Source organism: Notamacropus eugenii, chromosome 5 (genome assembly GCF_028372415.1).
Source record: "Notamacropus eugenii isolate mMacEug1 chromosome 5, mMacEug1.pri_v2, whole genome shotgun sequence".
NCBI classification, from domain to species: Eukaryota; Metazoa; Chordata; class Mammalia; order Diprotodontia; family Macropodidae; genus Notamacropus; species Notamacropus eugenii.
The window spans coordinates 35,882,899-35,903,805 of NC_092876.1; the positions used below are offsets into that span (position 1 = coordinate 35,882,899).

At 42.1% G+C, this 20,907-nt stretch overlaps 1 protein-coding gene and 1 long non-coding RNA gene across 3 annotated transcripts in view; one reads left to right on the top strand and one right to left on the bottom strand.

The window, feature by feature from the left end:
• CFAP74 (cilia and flagella associated protein 74) overlaps window positions 1-20,907 on the bottom strand; it is a 118,660-nt gene that overhangs the window by 9,685 nt on the left and 88,068 nt on the right. For both annotated transcript variants that reach the window (XM_072608567.1, XM_072608566.1), the window contains 11 exons: window positions 20,438-20,525; window positions 13,564-13,737; window positions 12,869-13,002; window positions 11,573-11,849; window positions 10,558-10,656; window positions 6,581-6,711; window positions 4,216-4,350; window positions 3,259-3,368; window positions 2,936-2,991; window positions 1,829-1,948; window positions 731-886 (listed from right to left, as the gene is read on the bottom strand). In XM_072608567.1, coding sequence (XP_072464668.1) covers window positions 731-886; window positions 1,829-1,948; window positions 2,936-2,991; window positions 3,259-3,368; window positions 4,216-4,350; window positions 6,581-6,711; window positions 10,558-10,656; window positions 11,573-11,849; window positions 12,869-13,002; window positions 13,564-13,737; window positions 20,438-20,525 — 1,480 coding nt within the window. The remainder of the gene's footprint in view (window positions 1-730; window positions 887-1,828; window positions 1,949-2,935; window positions 2,992-3,258; window positions 3,369-4,215; window positions 4,351-6,580; window positions 6,712-10,557; window positions 10,657-11,572; window positions 11,850-12,868; window positions 13,003-13,563; window positions 13,738-20,437; window positions 20,526-20,907) is intronic.
• Window positions 3,262-13,570, top strand: LOC140504048 (uncharacterized). The gene is made up of 4 exons (XR_011966947.1): window positions 3,262-3,349; window positions 4,460-4,557; window positions 11,560-11,741; window positions 13,411-13,570. It is a non-coding gene; the product is annotated as an uncharacterized lncRNA (long non-coding RNA).

A 20,907-nucleotide genomic window follows, 5' to 3' on the forward strand; every position in this document is an offset into this window, starting at 1 on the left:
TCTTGAGGGATGGAAAGGTGGCAAAGAAGAGGTTGGCATTTCCAGGCACCAATGAAAGATCCCAGACAGCAGAAGTCGGGTTCATCTTCTCCTAAGCTCCTCTCTCTAACAAATGTGGACAGCATGAAACCCAACACTCCAGCACCGGCTTTTTTTTTTTTCTTAATTTTTATTTTACCATCTTGGCTACTCTCTGGTCATCTTATATAGCTTTCTGTCTTTTTGCTCTAAAACAGTGATTGGATCATCTCATGTGAGGTGCATGACCTTTTAAAATATATATATATATGTATATATATATATATGTATATATATATATGTATATATATATATACATATAAATATATCACTATATTTCAATATAATTGACTTCCTTTGAAACCCATATATTTTATGCATTTGAAAAATTATTCTGTGATGGGATCCACAAGTTTCACTAGACTGTCCAAGGGGTCCGTGACCCCTCCCAAAACCACTAAGAATCCTGGGTTTAGAGTGTAAATTCTTGAGAATACTGAAGACTACTCTTACTTTTCTTTTTTTGGATACAGTAGACCTTACAAACTGGGCATAGGGATGAGTCCAAGTTCTGAGGACAGGACCAATAAATGCTTAGATTTGGTGGCTGGCATCTTCTGAAGACTTAGATAGACAAATAGGACTATAACTGACCCTAAAGAGGCTTACAATTTAGAGGGAATTGAAAATAATCGAGCAACAATTAACTTACTTTAAACGTCGTTGTGGCTGTTTCTCCAGCAATAACGTATCCCATATTCAGGACATTTCCTTCGATGGAGCAGGTAATTGTGGAAGCCACCCCTTTGCCCACCATGGTCAGGGTGAGGGTCCCTTTCTTTGTCATGATATCCAGGGTTTCCAAGAACTAAACAAAGGGTGGAGGGATATTAGCAGTCAGAGAAGGTATGTGCAGAGCGGAAGGAAGGCATTGGCTTAGGTGAGAGCTAAGATTGCTTCCGGTTTTAAATTTAGGAATCTTACGTTTGAAATGAAAATAAATATAATGAAAGTTTAAAAAAAATGGCTTCTCTTGAATTCTTTTCACTCATTGAATAATATAAAGTCAGTTCTGGGAGCACTCTCTGAGTTCATTCAACCCAACTCTCTCATTTGACATGCAATAGGAATCTGGTCCACGGAGACAGAGTGCCCAGGCTACATGCAACAGGGTAACATCACCCAGAGGGGTGAGAGCAGTTCAATGGTAAGCCACGAGTGCTAATAAATCCATAGCATATTCCTTAGGGGAGGAAAGAGGGGAAGGAGAGGTCACACAGACCAACAACGTCCTCAGGCCACTACTATTCTGACAAGGGCTCAATCGTCAGCCCTAGGTCCAGGTCCCCATCTGTAGGGGCAGAAGCTTAGTGAAAGCGACCTGGGGCCATACAAGAAGAGATTTTTCCATGAAAATCCAACTTGAGGAGTGGATATGTAATGAGAGGAAACTCAGTCTACTTCTTGTAAGCCTATCTATTTTCTCTAGTTTCTAGGATTTTGACAAAACCTTCCTTTGCTTGCTGGGCTGGCCCATACATCTCCTCTGGCAGCAGGAGCATGGAGTTTTTAGAGGTCAGTACCAATCAAAAGGTCACAGCATGAATTCATCAAGCATTTACTTATCTCCCTGAAAGAGGACCAGATTCTGCAATCTTCCAGCAAAATGGGACTGTCCTCTTCCCCACCAAAGGGGCAGCTGTCTCATCATCTGATCTTTCTTTTTATTTCTGAGTGAAACATGAGTGCTGGCTGAGACTTTATGTGAATATGGACAAAAAAATTTTGTCCCTTGACCACAAGACCTTACCGTGTTACTCTCTCTGGGAGAGAATGATACGCCAATGTCTTTGCTTTCATTAGACTGGAGCCCACGACAAGGACATAGCAGTATAAAGGGGCCATAGGGATTCAGTATTGAAAACTCCAGCTGGGGAGAGACCAGTCAAGGAGACATAATAATAAAAATAATTATAATTATAGTAATGATGATGATGAAGAGGCGGCGGCTAGCAGCCAGCATTCCCATAGGGCTTTGAGGTTCATGAAGCACTTCACATGTTGTTTCACTTGATCTCTACCACAGCTCTGGGAGGTGGGTGCTACCATTGTCCCCTTTTTCAGATGGGACGGGGGAGAGAACAAACATTTATATAGTAGTGCCTACTACTGTTCTAAACACTTTTTACAAATACTATCTAACATGTTCCTCACTACGACCCTGAGAGGTAGGCGTGGTCATTGCATTTTACAGATGAGGAAACTGAGGGCAGGGATAAGCATTTATACAGGGCCTACTATGTGCCAATTACTGTTCTAAGCACTAAATAAAAACTAAACAAATATTATTTCACCCTTAGAGGTAGGTGCTATTATCATCCTCATTTTACAGCTGGGGAAATTGAGGCAGACAGAGGTTAAGTGACTTGCTTAGGATCCCACAGCTAGTAAGTAACTGAGGATGGATTTGAACTCAGGTCTTCCTGACTCCAGGGCCAGCTCTCTATCCACTTTACTGCCACAGCCTAGTACCATAAGGGCCTTAGCCCAAGGATGAAACAGTAAATCGTGGACACCTCCAACTTCTAACAGGTCCACAGGTTTTTTGTGGTTTAATGCTTTAGAAGAAAAATAAATTCACAGCCAAGGAAAGGAAAATCACAGGAATCTAGACTTAGAGCAGGAGGTGGCCTTAGTGATAGTTCCTCCAACTCCCTCAACTTGGCAGGGGAGAAAACAGATGAGGAGAAGCTGGGAGACGTCCCCAGTCACAGGGGTAGCTAAATGGCAGAGGAAGGGTTTGAACCTACTCCCCAAAAAGCCTGATGTGAAATCCCTTCCTTAAACAGATAAAGCAGGCAGTTCAGTTGCTGGACTGTGTTGGGAACACCTAAGCAGGAGTTCTGCGGAAGGATACGTCCAGGTATTCTGGGCAGACATTCTGTAACGTGATTGTTTTAATTCCTCTGTGCCCTGAAACAAACAAACAAGCAAAAATCCAACACTGTGGTCACTCCCTGAGGTCTGGGGAGTATGGGACCTGGGGGCCAAGTCAGATCACCACAGATTTACCAAGTGCCCACTGTCTGGCAGTTGGGAGTGATTAGTGAAGCTAGACACAAAGAGGGACTATAAATCTGTCAATGCAGATGATGTGCTGGGTGGCGGTGCAGGTTGGGGAGGGTGGGGAGAGGGAAAGGGGAGGTCACAAGGAAGGGAGAGGGCAGCATCAGATCTTACCCACTGCAATATCTCCAAAGTTGAACACAGTTTTACCGCTGTCTGAAGCAACCACGATAGAGGGAGCCACCGTTGGACAGTATAACTCCAGGTACAGTGTGTTATAAGGACTGGGGGGGGGGGGGGAGGAGAGGGGGAGAGAGAGAGAGAGAGAGAGAGAGAGAGAGAGAGAGAGAGAGAGAGAGAGAGAGAGAGAGAGAGAGGAAGGGAGGGAGGGACAGAGAGAGGGACAGAGAGAGGGACAGAGAGAGGGAGAGAGAGGGGGGGGGGAGGGAGGGAGAGAGAGAGGGACAGAGAGAGGGAGAGAGAGAGAGAGGGAGGGAGGGAGGGAGGGAGAGAGAACAGAACTTTACTCAGGAGGAGAAACAGCACACTTACGATTAAGTTTTCTATTAGAAATCAGGGGCTAGACCCTGGGGAATGGAGACAAGCCTTGGAAGTGTGTGCTTGGGGAAGGGATGGGAGATTAGAATGGAAAGAAGATGCCAATTAATGGGAAAAGTGAGAATCATTGGGAGCAGAACTGGAGTCGCTGTCTCCTCACTCTTACCCCCAAGGCAAAGGGCCACCTAGATAGTCTCCTAGAAGCCCAGGTTGCTGGGTGGTCTGAGATTAGCCCTGATCATGGATCTAGGATCAATCCATTTGGAGGTAGGATGCTAAAGGTAGGAGAAGCAGGATCCTAGCAGTTTCACGAAGCCCAGAAAACCAAACCCTCTTTGGACAGAATTTCTTATGCCCAGGATTGATGGGCAGTTGATCTTCCCCCATTAAGTCTCTTGGACATTAGCAGGGCTATCGTGACCACCTTTGGAGCAATGGACCGCACAAGAAAAATTAGAAAAGATTTAGGGTTTTTTTCCACATGTTTACTAATAGTCTCCTCAACCTTTCCTTGGCATCCCTTCAGTTTGTAAGAATGACTAGGCACTGTGCTGCATAGGCAGGATTTCCTACCTGAAATTCATCGGTGCTGTTTCTTTCTTGTCTTTAATATCTCCACTGGCAATGACGCATGGTATGACATATTTACGAAACTCTTCTTGGAAACCCCTAGTCAAGGCGGCTTTTGCAATCAGGTAGTCTTCCGAACTAAAACAAACAAATTCAGGTATTTAAGGCAGATTGTACCCCGTAATCGCATGCATTCAGAGTCGTTGGCCCAGGGTGATCTGTACTGGAACCAGGTTTATTTTTACAGCCTCTGGTGCTCATGACACAATGGAATGAACACAGGCTGTGACTTCCCTTTGTTAATGCTCATTCCTGGAGTTCATGATCATCGTAGAGGGAAGAAAGGTAAGGAGAGGGGTGTGGGAAAAAAGAGAGTCTATTATGTTCAGGATGATAGTCCAACCAACTCTATCACAAATTGTTTGGGGTGGGGGGAATCTACTAGTTTGTGATGACTATTTAGAAGATTGTCCACTAGTTACAATAGGGAGTCTTCGGAAATTTTGGGGTAGGGGAATGCCACGACTGGGTCTGAGGAAGATTTATTTTGGTAGCTGTGTAGAACATGAATTGCATAGGGGAGAGAGTGAAGACTGAAGAACAATTATGCTACTACTATAGAGCAGGTGGGAGATGGCGAAGGGTTGAAATAGAGGGTTGACTGAGTAGAGAATAGGATCAGTGAGAAAGATACCATGGAAATAGAAATGAAAAGATTTGGATAGAGGAGGGTGAGGGAAAAGGGAAGAGTCTAGGATGTCTTTAAGGGTCCTGGCATGATGAATTTACACTTGAGTGATTATTCTTAAACTCAGGTCCTCTTTGCTAGGTTGTCTTGGCTATAGCTTCTTAATGAAATGGGATGACTCCATCCTGGCTCTTTTCTTTTTGATCACTAATTAGGTTCTGACTAAGCAATATGGCAGGGGTTACATCCCCAAAAAGCCATCTACCTATGACCAGTTGACCTGGCCAATGTGGATGTAGATAAGGGGGTTCTCAGGGCAGGTGATTCCTTTGGGAAGTAGCCCAAGACATTGTCTTCTCATATCACCAGTAACTTTTAGTTTTCAATAGCCCAAGTATAAAGAGGAGAAGCTTTCCCAGAAAGTCATTTTGAACCTTTTAGTCCAAGATTTTGCAGAGGCCAAAACTGGATATAATGTCACTTCACTCTTTGTCTCCCTTATGAATGACTTGGCCCATGGAAGGGGTCAGAGAGAGAAAGAGCAGTAATGTGGCTCCTGTGCTCCCTTTGGGCTCCAAGATTCACACTGCCTTTTGGGGACCATATATGAAATATATGATCATGCTTAATGGGTTAATAAATCAATAAATTATAACACTAATAACAAAATGACAATAAAATAACAACTATCATCTCAATGCAGATGGTTCCTTGGTCTATATATCTGGCTCTAACATCTCTCCTGAGCTTCAGGCTTTCATCACCAACTATTTCCAGTACATTTTAATATAACCTTTTTCAGCTGTGGGAAGGGTACACTTTAACAACTGGGCAACCGGAAGCTGAAAGTCAGTGGTGACATATGAGTGTATGATGTCATTCATTCTTAGGGTGTGTGACGCTGATAAACCAGTAGATGTTGAGTAAATGGAATCCAGTCCTGGATCTACAATATTCTACTACAATATTCCCAGGGAAATTTTCATTGCCCTCTTCCTTCAAGCACTCTTTCAGTTTCAGAGTCCTTCAGTTTCCTTAGCATTCTTTATCCAGTGTAGAGTTTGCTATGGAAGAAAACATTCTGATATCCTTGGGTGGGGTGCTGGATATGGAGTCAGGGACACTTGGATTCAAATCCTACCTCAGACACTTATTAGCAGGGTGAACCTGGGCGAGTCACTCAACATTTCTGATCTTTAGTTTTTCCCGTGTGTAAAATGAGGAGGTTGGATTCTGTGGTTTCTGAAATCCCATCCCGCTGTAAATCTCATATCCTCCGAACCTCTGCCGGCCCTTCCAACTCGAAATCCTAGGATACTATGAACTGAGAATTTTATAGACAACCTTTGATGAAAGGTTATCTATTTCAGAGCTCGAAGAATGAAAAACTAAAGCATTACTAACAGCCTATTAGTAGAAAGAGCTCGATTTTCTTCTTCCACCGCTAAGCTAATGGGAACGGGTCATTGTCATCACACATTACAAGGGTGTCCGGCACCCAGGAGCGCTTAGGTCGCTAAGAGGCATCGATGCTCTTTTCTCACTGCAATTCGAGAAGGAAGGAACGGTTGGTTCATTTTTATATCTGTCGCCACAGAACTCAGAGCATTGCCTGACTCTAACATCTGTTGAATAAACATCTGTTGAGTTAAATGGAAATGACACCATGTGGGAACTTACTCCGTCTTTATTTTCTCGGATCTGCGGCGTTCCCTCCGGTGAGAAGCGCGGGGTTTAAGCCACTTGACTGCTGCCTTGAGAGAAACAGTCGACATTTTTGTCCCTTTCTTTGGAGATGATTCCTTTGGAGGCTAGGAGCAGAGAAGACAATGAGGAAAAGCCCACCTCTTCAAGCTGCATTCTGTTCATAGTTAAAGAATAGATGGAAAGAGGCTTTGAAGGTAAAAGACAAGGCACTGAGAGGGGGAGGTTGGAAGCTACCGCAGCCCAGAAGAGAAAGATGGAACCAGTCAACATAGAGGTTCCGCAGCTTTCCAGAGGTTCCCTCAAAAGTCCCTAACCCTAGGGCAGCTAGGTAGAGTATTGACCCTCAAGTCGGGAGGACCCGACTTTCAATATAACCCCAAATTCTAGCTGTGTGACCCTAGGCAAGTCACTTAGGTCTGATTGTCTCAAAAAAAAAAAAGTGCCCAGATGCAGAAATGTCCTGACACAGATGGGCCGGTTTCGTTTCAGGCTGACAAATTCAATGATCAATTAACCTTTTAAATTGCAAAGACATTAAATATTCATACCCAGAAGTCTCATTGCAATCACACATTTAAAAGTCATCCATCACCCAGAAGCACTTAGATTACTAAGGAGCCTTGGAACTCCTTTCCTTAAAGTGACCCTAACTGGAAATCCAGATGCAAAGAAAGAAACCTGCTCAAGCCTACCCTTGTTCATGAGAATTACTCAAGTGATATTTGTTATCTCTTGAACAAGGTACAAAGATGAGTCACATACAGTCACAGCTGGCCTGGTTTCCAGCAACTAGATGGTGCCTTTTAGCATTGATTCCATCAGGACCTTCAAAACTAAGTAGGCTCAGGGCAGATACTGTGTGTGAAATATCTTCTGTAGAGGGAAACCTCCTCACTTCCCATTCCATTCCTTTGAAGTATGTGATTATTTACACAGGATTTGCAAACAAAGAGGGCAAATGGTAGCATGGGCTCATCTCTTCCCATCTCAGTACTCAGCCTGAGGCTTTCTCCAAGCCACAGTCTCACGGTATCGATTACCCATTGGACATTTCTAATATTGGCTCTTCAAATTTGTGTTCAAAACAGAAATCATCATTTTCTCCTCCCTCTCCTCCCAACCTGTCTCTGCTCCTCATTTTCCCTTTCTGCCAAGGATACCACTGTTTTTTTTAAGCACTCAAGTTCCCAAACTTGGAGTGATCATTGATTCTTCCTTCTCCCCAGCCCCAAATCTCTAATTCATTTTGAAATCTTGTCAGCTTTGCCCCTGCAACATCTCCTAGATATGTCTCCTTCTCTCCATTGCTTCTAGAATCAAAAGCTCTTCTGGCAGACATCTGGCTCTGCTCTCCGTTTCCAGGCTTATTACAGATGACTGCCACTTATACACTTCATATTTAAGCCAAACTGATCTTCTTTCTGTACCTCACAAACAACATTCTATTTCCTCTCTCTGTACCTTTGCATTGGCTGTGCCCCATGCCTGAATACAGCCATTCCTTCCTGAGTATGGGGTGGGGGGAGAGGAGAGGGGAAGAGTTATCTTTACCTTCACCAAGCTTCTTGATATAATCACAGAAAATAAGAGTTAATGTTTTAAATGAAATGCAAAGGTATATTTATAAATTCAGCTGGTGCCCCCACCTCTCAATTCCTTTGTATTGACCTGTATGCTTTGTATATACTTGTACATACTTTGCAATTTTAAATAATGTGTTTCACCCTATTAAAAGTAACCTTCTTGAGGGTAGGGACTTCCATTTTTTTCTTTGTTATTTCCAGTGCCTGGCACCCAGGAGACACTGAATAAATACTTGTTGGTCGATTTAGATAAAACTTTCAGTGGCTCTCTATTGCCTAAAGCTTTAACTAGAAAAATTCTCAGTCTAGCTTTCAGGGCTTTCCACAATCTGGTACCTTTCCAACCTTATTATATTGAATATTATGTTGATGTAAGCAAAACTGGACTTCTAGCTAGTCTGCAAACTTGACTGCAGTCTTGTTGCATTTCCATGGGACATGGCTCATTTCTGAAATATCTTCCTTCTTCATCCCTGGGTTTAAGAATCTTCCTCTTCCTTCAAGGCTGGGCTCAGATGTCCCCTTAACCTGTGAAACCTTCTCTTATTTCCTTAGATGAAAGTGATTTTCCCTTCCTCAAATTATCCTGGCATCAATTATGGACAGAACTGAACATCATTCATTGATTTCTGTTTTCAACACAGTTTGAAGAGCCAATATTAGAAATGTCCAATGGGTAATTGATGTCGTGGATAATTTGAACCTTTCCTTTAGCCCCCTTAGACCCTCCTGTGTGTGTGTGTGTGTGTGTGTGTGTGTGTGTGTGTGTGTAAGGACATCAGATAGGAGATACTAAAAATCCTCCTAGAAATAGGGAGGGAAATAGGAGGGGAGACGCTGAATGATGTTCAGTTGTGTTCGACTCTCAGTGACCTCTTGGATTTATCCATAGGATTTCCTTTGCAAGGACATTGGAATGGTTTGCCCTTTCCTTCTCCAGAGTGTCTCCATTTTGTAGATGAGGCACTGAGGCAAATAGGGGTTAAGCGCAGGGTCACATGGCTAGGAAGTGTCTGGGACTGGATTTGAACTTGTGTTTTCCTGATTCCAAGGTCAATGATCATTGCACAATGGCACCACCTCTATCAGATAGTGGTCAAGTTTGCCTCTTTTCTGCTTCATGAAATAAAGCCCCAAGGATCATCTGCTCTGCCTAAATCTCTGCGTATCCAAGGAAGAAACCTGAGGAAGCTATTGAAGAAGAAAAGTAGTGAGGGCACAGGCAAAGTGTAAGGACGGGGAGTCTATGATCCAATATTTGATTTCATCCTGGGATGAAAAGAGCTGGGAACAAGGAGCAAAAGCGGCTTAAAGAGCAAACAGCCTCAGCCTGTGAACCGAGCTGAAGATCTGGGTGCCCCTAGTGGCCAGTGGGATATTGGAACCTACTTAGAACAGCTTTAGTGGAGGGCCTCCTGGTGCCTAATTCAGATATTACACTCTGAGTTAATTCAAGCAGTTTTCTTTTTCTTTTCCTTCCTTCCTTCCTTCCTTCCTTCCTTCCTTCCTTCCTTCCTTCCTTCCTTCCTTCCTTCCTTCCTTCCTTCCTTCCTTCCTTCCTTCCTTCCTTCCTTCCTTCCTTCCTTCCTTCCTCCCTTCCTTCCTTTAGATTGAACATTTATAGACACTCTGCCAAGCAGTGAAGACACAAATAGCAACAAACAGGACATGTCCTGTCATCAAGGAACTTTCATTTAGTCAATCAATAAACATTTATTAAGTGCCTACAAGAATAATCAAAAGACAGTCTCAGATCTCGAGGAGCTCCCAGAGATGTATATGCAAGTGATCACAAATGGAAGATTTGAGCATTAGTGGCAGCATTGGAGAGAATTTCCTGACTGTGAAGATCCTACCTTCAGTGAAATATTCATATATTATTCTGAACAATAATAATAATATATGCTAATATATAATATACTAGTATACTAGTATGTGTATGTTCTATATATATAATTATGCATATATGTGTGCATATACATGTATATATGTGTGTGTATATATGTATATGTATATATATGTGTATATATTTTTATCTCTCTCTCTCTCTCTCTCTCTCTCTCTCTCTCTCTCTCTCTCTCTCTCTCTCTATATATATATATATATATATATATATATATATATATATATATATATATATATATATATGTTAGGCAGCACAGTGATTAAACCTGGAGTCAGGCAGAGTCATCTCCCTGAGTGCAAACCTGGCCTCAGATACGTACTAGCTATGTGACTCAGGGCAAGTCTTGTTTTTTCACAAAAGCTTTTCGGAATTTTCATTTTTCAGTACTTGCGACTGGCCTTCTTCCCCATGAGTATTATATCATGTGGTTTTACAGCTTAGGTTTTTGTTGGCTGTCATACCTGACTTTCTGCAAGTTTTCTGTTCCTCATTTTCACAACTTCTTTTTTGATTGTTGTCTCTGACAGCACGGGTTTGAAAATCACTTCAACCATGCATTTCTGGAAAAGAATGTAGAAACAACAGAAGCCTGTGCTCAGAGGGCAGTCACAAGAAAGGAAGAGTCTTTAAGAAAGAAAAGCTATTTTTTCTTCTTTAAAATAAAAATACGAATGGAAATATCAGAGGTTCATCTCAGTCTTCTGACCCCCGACTGTAAAAAAGAGCATTGAGCCCTGTGGACATTTTTAATATTTTTCTATTTTGAGATGGGATGATTCATCCAGCCAAACAGGATAAAAGTAACTCTCAGTGGCACGAGCTGTAAAGATGCCTCTATTCCCCCTCTGTCAGTTTCTTGAGGATAATAATCACACTGATTAAGTATGATTATTATTGACCTAAGAAAATTGACTGTAAGACCAACAAATACCTTTTACAATTAGGAAAAACATATGGTAAAGCATATGTAATAGTATAAAAAGTGAGTCTTAAAAATCTTCCATAAAAATCATGTCTTTAAAAAAAAAATTAGGAAAAACAAGTCCCAGATGGACAGAAAGCTAGACATGGAATCAGGAGACCTGGGGTTGAGTGACTCCTCAGAGATGATAAGTTGTATGAGCTTGGGTGAGGCCAGTCTTCCAGAATCTCAGTTTTTTCAGCTGTCAGGTGGGAAGATTAATCCTATGCTGTTTGCTTCCCAGGGTTATAAGTAAAGGACTTTGCACTTTATAAAATGAAAACGTTATAAAATTGAACTCTTTCAGGGTGGGGATTGAATCTATTGCTTGCTTTGTATCTTTAGCACTTTGCAAATAGTAACACATTTAATAAGGACTTGTCATTCTTCATTCATCCATCCCATTTATTCCCCTTCTCTTTTGAGATTTTTGGGAGTAAATGGATGAAAAACAGGTTGGCCCTTGTGACCAAGCTAAAGAGACCCCCTTTTCCTTCTTTAGGGTTCACACTCACCTTTCCTGGTAGCACGGTTCCCACAGAAGGTATGATCATGATGGGGGCATTGTTTGGCAAAAGGAACTCAAAAGATGTGGGTCCCACAGGTGCGATTTCCCCGGTGCCAATGCGGGGCACGGCGTGAGTCAGAGAATTCATATTTATATGGGAATTGATCACATACAAGGTAACTGTTGACATGTCAAATAAAGCTGTGGCCGCAAACTTGATTCGGTAGTGAGAGAGCTCCAGAGGGGGGTGGACACCAATCGCTTTGCATGACAGTTTAAATTCTCTGGAATGCCAACAGTTAGAAATCAGGATGCTTGAATGACCATTTCCAAGTTAGCTTTCCTAACTTGGGTTCCTCGGGTAATCACAGAACCCCAGGTCTATTCTACCACAGAATGAAACCAGGTCTAGCTTTGGGCAAAGTTAATGGAAATATCACCAGAGAGGACAGAAAAATGCGTTACACCTACAAATGAGAACAAAGCTCAAATAGCAAGGTAAGGAGGGGAGAGAAACATCGCTTTTTCTCGGTAGAGAAGAAAAGGAAGATAGCAGTAATAAGGAACAAAGGTTATTTCCAAGCTAGCAATGTCTTGCATTTCTGAATTCTCAGACACTGTGCTCTCAGCCTGGCACACATGCCCCATGTTGTTGGCACACCAGGATTTCAGGACTCAAACCCTGTATTATAACAAGCAAGATAGGACAAGAGCACCAAGGGACTTTTGGGATACTTATGAAGGATTAATAAGAGGGTCAGAAGGGCATTGCCTTCCCTGCTCACCAGATTCATTTTTACCCAGCTCTGTATTTGTTTTTTTGCTAAGAAGGAAACATTAGTCACTGTCCTTTCTTCAGCTGACTTGGCAGCTGGGATGGAGACTTGCCCATTTCTATGGGATCTAAAACACAGAGTCTATTTCAAAGGCTCCCTGGGTTAGAGGACATGATGACCAGTCATTGGCAATACTCTATTTCTCTTGTTGGAGATGGAGAGCTGTCTAAGGAGCCCAACTGGACATAGGCAAATAGTTCATTCACTCCCACCAAGACTCAGAAAATCCAGGAAGTTCTTTTCCCCTTATAGGCTCTACTGGACACCAGGGCTCTGAAGGCCTTAATGTTTTAGTCACAGGCCAAATGGTTATCCCTATTGATCATGCCCATTTTAAACAGTAGAGTGTGAAAATAGGGTGGTACCTCATGTGCAGGCAGTCAGACAGAACTCCTCTTAGGACTCCAGGGATACATTCAGGGACCTCCCCACATTCTAGGGTTCCACTAAAGGGGTGACCACCTCACCTGTTAATATCGGAAATGCAAATCAGCTGGAAGTTATATTCTTTGGCTTTGCTGGGTTTAAAGATGACATCGAGGAACAGAGACTGCAGAGGCAGGATAGTTCCAAACCCATCATTGGGCTGAATTTCCACATACTTGAAAATAAAAAGTTATAGTTAGCAAGTGAAAGGAATTACCATTCCTCCTGCCCTCCCCTCTTTGCCTTTCCCCCTCCCCTGCTCCTGGCCCTAAACAGAACCCACCTTGGACAGAGGATAGGGTGGGGTGTGAGGGGTATAGGGGTAGGCATATCTGTCACCCCAGAGGACCTTGGGGAGGCATTTAATCCAAAGGAGGGAACTGGGGGACAGAGAAATTAAATGACTTGTCCAAGGTCCTCTGGGTAGTTCAGTAGCAAACTGAGATTTGAACCAGAAAGTATTGAACCAGAACATCATAATCCTTGGGGTTTTCCTTTAAAGTTTCCTTTAAAGAAGTTACAGAGTTCTTGCTCTTGACTGGTTGAAACACATTGCATTATTCCCTCACATGTGCCTATGTAGGAGCTGAGGACTAGGTGCGGAGCACCAGCTCAACAGATACTGATGCAGCTTTTGGATGCCACTGAGAGAGAATGGTTTAAGCTATGGGGGCAACCCAATACCATGGGATGTCACAGCAGCGATGGCAGCAGTGGAATTCCCATGGAGAGGTACCTTTGGGATACTGATAAATCCAAACTCCTGAGGGAGGAGAGATTTATTAATGAGTGTGATTTTGGTATAAACAGCTTCGTAGATAGTGCAGTATCCAAAATCCACTTCTTTGGGTTCAATTTCCAAATCTGACGTCGTAACGATGGCATGGACAGTGAATTTCACAGGTCTTTTCTGAAATGGAAGAAGGACATTCAGGAAAGGGGAAGACCAGCATGTGTCCATCTTGCATCTTCTGTCCATATAACTCAACCTTTTTCACTGAGAATTACTGTTACTTTTATCGCTGTGGTTATTTGTTCAATGGGGCAATGGGAGGGACAGATTATAAATACAAATAAATTTATAAATACGTATAAAATACAAATAAAAACGTATAAGTACATATAACTATATAATATACAATGTAGATACATACACAAAATAAACACGTTTTATTTTTGAAAACCCAAAGAGGATGAGAAATACTTCCTACTGTTCCAAAGGATCTACGATCTTCTCAGTGGGAACATTCCGCTCAGTGACAGATCACAGCCCATCAACACTTGCCCCTCCTGCTTGATTCTTGCCCATATGTTTGCCCCGGGGGGGTCCCTGCCCAATAAGCCAATAGGCAGGGTTGGAGAACCTGTGGCCCTCTAGGTCCCCAAGTGCAGCCCTTTGAATCCAAACTTCAGCGAACAAATCTTAATAGAATCCGCGTCTAGGCTTTCCTTAAGGGGATGCTAATGCGCTGCTCAGGTTACCTTCTCCTCATCGTTGGCTCTCACTAAATGCCTAGTTCATTTTTTTCAGTCCTACATTTGTAGCACCCCTGGAGACAGATCGAACCTCCAGGGACTAAAAGAAATGAAGGAAAATGAAGGGTAGCATCTCTTGGGAAACATCACACAATCTAGAGACTGGACCGTGTAAGGTCTGGCCAGTCTAAGGAGTTGGAGAGAAGCGAGGGAGTGGTGCAGAATCTAGCAGAGGGGCAGCCATAGGACAGCAGGCAGCCAAGATGGAGGGCAGCCCCAGCGAAGCAATTCCTCTACCTAGGGAGGGCCACGGGGAGCAGAAGGGAAGACAGTGATGATATTATCAGAGAGGAATTAGAGGATATTCTCTATCCTGGCAGCTCATTTGCATGGCCAGAGTTCTGGTCAGATTCGAGATGCCTTGTGAGCTATGTGGAAGAACTCAGCTGTCTATCCAACCGCCTCTACAAGCCTGATTTTTTTCATTTGTTTGTTAATTATTATTAACATATTTACTATATAATTATTATTAAATATTATAATTGTTAATTCGTTTCTTGTTTTGCCCTTTATATCAGAGGTTCTTAACCTTGATGGTGGGGAGCGGAGTGGTTTGTGAATTTGGATGGGAAAAAGCAGACTACATCTTTGTTTTACCAACCTTCTTTATAATTTGTTATATTTTAATTTATGCATTTAAAAATCTGATTCGGAGGAGTCCATAGGTATCACCAGACTGCCCACAAGGTCCACGACACAAAGAAGGTTAAGAATTCCTCTTTTATACTGGCCTGTGTTCTCCCTCTATTAAACTTTGTACATCCAAATGGAGCCTTTACATATATGCCTTCAGTTGTGGTATGGGGGTGGGAGAAGGTATTTGATTGGGTAACATAGGTATATAATATATAGGTTGATATAATATAATATGCATACTATATGTATATGTATTATACGTATAATATAACATGTATATTATATATTATGTATGTATACAATATAATGATATAATATATAATATAATGTGATATGATATGATATAACATAATACAATGCAATATAATATATAATGCAATATAATGTGGTAATATAATTAATATTAATATAATTCATATAACTCCCAATTTTGGGGAGTGGTCCATGTTCCCTAGGGGCTCAGCCAGCTGTTTAATGTTATGTATGGTTCTATAACTCTTCCCACAAACATAGCTTCAAACCTGAATTTAGGGTTCACTTTCTTTTCCCCTAGAAGAAGCAGAATTGATGCTTTCAGAGTGAGAGCATGATTATGGATCTTTGAGGTTAAAACTCTGTCTTTTTACTGGGAAGGAGAGAGAGTAGAAGTGTATTGTTCTGACTTCAGGTTTTTTTAGGATCTAAGGACCCTTACTCTATGTAGCAAGACTTAGAGTTTACACATTTCTTTAAGACACCCTTTATGCACCAGGGAGTCTTAACTTATTTTTTTGCATGGTGGACTCCTTTGAAAGTGAAACATTCCCACAAACATAACATCAAAGTTTCTCAGAATAAGCCAGTAGAAACAACTGGAAAAACATGTAGGAAGCTGAAGAACAGACATAGATTATTTAGAAATGAAACACAAAACAATGTCTTCAATGACCAAGAATCAAGAAAAAAGTATACAAAAAGTGAAAGTCCAAGAGGAGACGCTATGGAAATGAAACACCCCTACCTTCATTTTTGCGTATGGACTATGCCTAACTAGCTGTCGTGCTAAACACGTGTATTATTCTGTGGAAGGTTTTTTTTCTTCCTATGAAAATTTAATAAGAGTCAGTCAGAAAAAAAAAAAAGCAAAGCATATGGACCCCTTTTCAAAATAATGTTTTACAATGTTCAAAACAAAATACAGAGGATTCTGAAGGAAGTCAATGATATTGAAACAGTTATAAAACTATTTTTAAGAACCTCTCCTTTCCACCACTTCCCCCATGTAAATCTCCCATGTGGTGGAATGTTCATGCCCACCATGGGTCTCTCTACATTGCCCTTTTGCTGATTTCCAATTTCTGTTCATTGGAAACTGCTGTGCTCCCTGTTTTGTGTTGCTATGAGAATATAGGGAGTAACAAGATTTTCCCCCCTTTCAGGCTGATACTTGGAGTCATAAAAAGAACTTTGTATTATTCCAAAGGCAATCCAGCTGTCCTCTTTTTCTATTCAGGGGCCAACTCATTGTCCACTTGCAGTGTCTGTCTGCAATAATGATGAATTCAATTACCTACCATGGTTTGGATAATAGGTATACTTTACCACTAGGAGTGTGTGTGTGTGTGTGTGTGTGTAGTTAGACTAAACTCTTGTGAGTGACTATTGATTTCTAGGTTATGTATCTTATTTGGGAGTTTTTGCCATGCTCCTGGGCTGGTGCAACAAAAACTGCAAACAGGTGTATCTAGAAGACTCACCCTCTATAATGTCTCCCTCTTGAACTTGAATCCTCTTCTGAATGTGCTCCATGATCATGGTGAACATTCATATCCTTGCTTTATGGCCACTGAGTCCAGTCTTCATGAACATGTGCAGAGTGTCCCTGATATGACTCCCGTGTGGGAGAGGCTGGTGAGTGTGCTTATGGGAGAGTCCTGATGATGTGAAATGGAAGTGTCTTGGAGAAATACGCAGCATGTGTCATGGTTTTTACCTGCTAACCACATGACAGACAGCAGCATCCCTATGGCCAGAACTGGGATTGTATTCAAAATGCTCCTACTCCCCTCTTGGTTTGGTTATTTTCTTTGTGACTTCTGCCTGTCTGGTAACGTCCAAGATTAGGAGTCCAGGGAGTTGAGAGTCAAGTGCATGATGGATTTTGGGGTTAGCCCCAATCCACCAAAGAGTCAGGAACAACCTTTGGAACTCAGCCCAGAAGCAACCGAGACAAAGAGCCATCTGACAAGGATAACCATATTGCTTTTGGGTGTGAACTTGGTGGGACCCACGCTATGTAGGAACTGTGTTCATTCTCCCCAGAGACTGGGCTGATATAGAGGAGGTTTGAGGTAGGGAAGTGTTTGTACTTTTGCTCTTCTATATCTTTGAAGTAAATAGCTCTTTATAAAAAGCTAATTGATATTAATTGGTTAAATGGAAAGGGGATGCTAGCCATTGTTGGTTAGTAATGGAGGGAACTCATCCAAAATAGGAGCCTGGGCAAAAAGTACAAGAAAAGAGATGCCCCAACCTCTCAGGAGTACCCCTAGAACTCTGAGGTAGGGAGATTTAGCTAGTTTTTCTTGGTGCAGAGAAATCCTATACTTTTCTTGACATTAATAATTCGATGAAAATTTATTAAGTACTCACTATAGCCCCAGGCATGCTAGGTTCTGGGGATACAGTTAAATATTTCCTTCCTTCAAGGAGCTTACTTTCTACTGTAGGGAGACAATGTAGAGAGAAAACAAAATATACAATACAAAAAAAATAAATTTTGGGGGGAGGTTCGGGATAGCTTTGGTCAGCTTTTGAACTGAACTTTGAAGGAAGTGAGGGATTCTGGGAGATAGCAAAGAGGAGGAATGCGTTCCAGAAATGGGGAATAATTTGTTCAAAGGCATGGAGATTGGACACTGAATGTAATGATAGGGAACAGTCAGCAGGGGTGTCAAATTCAAATAGAAATGGGGGCCATTAAATCTTACATAAGAGTGGCCAGGTGGTGCAGTGGAGAGAGCTCCAGGTCTGGAGTCAGGAAGAACTGACACATCCCAGCTTTGTGACCCTGAGCAAGTCACTTAACCCTCTTGGCCTCCATTTTCTCATCTGTAAAATGAGCTGGAGTAGAAAATAGCAAACCATTCCAGTATCTTTGACAATCTAAATGACAAAATAACGAGAACAACAAAAACCTAACATAAGGATCCCTATGGGTGGCACAGTGGCACTGTGCCTGACATCAGGAAGACATGGGTTATAATCCAGCCTCAGACACAGCCTGTGTGACCTTGGGCAAGTCACTTAACCTCTGTTTGCCTCAGTTTCCTCAACTGCGAAATAAGGATAATAATAGCACCTACCTCCCAGAGTTGTTGTGGGGATCAAATGGGATATTTGTAAAGTGACTAGTATAGAACCTGACATGCAGTAGGTACTTAATAAATTTTTATTCTTTTCCCCCTTCCTCTCTAGCTACTTAAAGTCACCTCCCAGGGACAAAATGGGGTCATGCATATTTTCAAAGACAGAGTTGAACTCTCACATTGGGGATCCCAGAATATCTTGGCTACAAGGGGGCTCAGAGGGGATGAAGATCAACCTCCCTTTTGCAGGAGAGGAAGTCATCATGGTGGCCAAGACATAAAACTGACTCGGAGTCATGGTGATGGAGAAAGACCTAAGCAAGAACTGGCCTATCCCCAGGATGTAACCTCTGGCAGCACACTTGGCATTCAGTGGAAACTCTGGGGCACCTCCTTCCTCTTCCATCCCAACCCTTGCCTGGAAGGAATGGGATCACATAGGGAATAATGAGAAGGGTTTGGAGACTAAGGGGAGTTTATTTGTTGTTGAGTTCTTTCAGTTGTGGCTGACTCTCCTTGACCCAAAGATAATGGAGGATTTGCCATTTCCTTCTTCAGCTCATTTTATAGATGAGGAAACTGACCGTCAACAGAGTTAAGTGACTTGCTCAATCATGAAGCTAGGAAGTATATAAGGCTGGATTTGAACTCAGGTCTTCCTGATTCTAGGCCTGGGACTCTAACTGCTGCACCTCCTGGTACTCTGCACATATACCGTTTTCAATGCCAAAAGAAGGTTCTGGGGAAGAGGTCAAGGGTTTATGTAGCAGCAGGGAGAGTCAACTAAAAAGATGCCTAGAGGAACTCATGAAGACATTCAAGAGGAAGCTACTGGGGACATGCCCCAGAGAGGGGGAGGGGAGTGTTGTATGAGTGTTCCTTCTCCAGGAGCTGGGGAGATTTAAGAAGCTCATGTTATGATGTCATCGAGTAGAAATATGTTTACATAGCCCTTAGTACGTGCTAAGCACTTTATAAAGATTATCTCATTTGATCTTTACAACAAATGTGGGGAAATAAGTGGGCTATTATCTCCATTTTACAGATGAAGAAACTGAGGCAGTCAGAGGTGAAATGACTTGCCCAGGGTCATACAGTTAGTTAAGTATCTGAAGTCAGATTTGAACTTGGGTCTTCCTGACTCCACTAGCTACATTTACATATAAGGAAACTGAGGCCAAGAGAGTCATAATAATGGTTCAAGTCACTATCCACCAAAGTGGAACTCAACATGTCCTTATACCTAGTGCCGATGTTCTCTCCACTGACCTACTGTTTCACAGTGTTAGGATTTGTTTTGAGGACATGTCCACAGAAGAGCTTAATAAATGTAGATACTCTTTTCTTTGGTTATATCTTTGGGTTTATGTGGTTATTTGGAAATAAAACATAGTTTTACACATTTCCAGCACATATTTTTTTCAATGGAAGACTTCTGGATTTACTGAAATGTTTGTCCTTCAGTTTTGAACAGAACCACTGATCTTACAGGGTGAGGCATTGACTCATTCTTGAACTGAATTTCAGTGAGGCAGAGTCTCACTCTCTCTTCCAGAACCATCGATGTCCAGTGCCAGGACAAAAATCAAGCGACTGGGGATTGTCCAAGATGCAGTGGATGACCTTAGTGTCTTCCATGTCTAACTAAGCTCCAAGCCCTCCATGGCACCAGCTTTGGCCACCTACGTGGCCATTGAAACAAATTGCTCTCATCCCCCTTTTCCACCAGGGGAAGTCTTCACATGCCTGGGGTAAATACCGCCTTAACTCACCTTCAACCTGGTTATCCCATCTGCTGAGATGGTTTTTGCCAGGGTGTGGCTACTGTGCATGCTACAGCTCCTTGGAGCCACCCGTGAGAGTTGGGTGCCAGGTGGGCACCAAAGGAGGATGAGCAGCCCTGTAAAGGGCTCAGGGATCCCTCAAACCAGAGCTGCTGGTCCTCCATGAACATCTCATATACCCTGTTCACTGAAATAATAAATGAGAGAATGGCTACTCATAACAGCTCTGATCAAAGAGCAGCCTGGAATCACATATAAACTTTGGCCTGTAATTGAGCTGACATCATCAATCCATTGTGCCACTGACCTGATCAGCAACTCTTATTGTCATGGGGGCCTGTAGGACTCTTGTCTCTTCGTCAAAGTATTCTCCTGCATCTTCTGAGAGAGAGAGTCTGAAAGAGGAGGAAAAAAGCACTTTAATGAATCTTTTCTTTGTAATTATCAGCATTTTAGTAATATAGATACAGGGCTAGTGGTCATTAGAAACATATTACAGGAGTTACATTATTAAAGAAAAACAAACTCTACTTAGAACTCTCCCCACCTCCCCAGGCTATGATGCTGTTAATAGTCTGGAAAATATATTCACTTGGTGGATTTTTGAGATCATTGTAAACCCAATTCCCATCAGAAAAGACTTTGGTTCAAAGAGACTAGTAGACTCCTGGTAGTTATAGGTATCCAGTATCCACAAAATTTTGTTTGAATTGAATATTTCTAATTCAAATCATAATTAAGTTAAATGGTGTAGTGGATAGATCACTGGACCCTGAG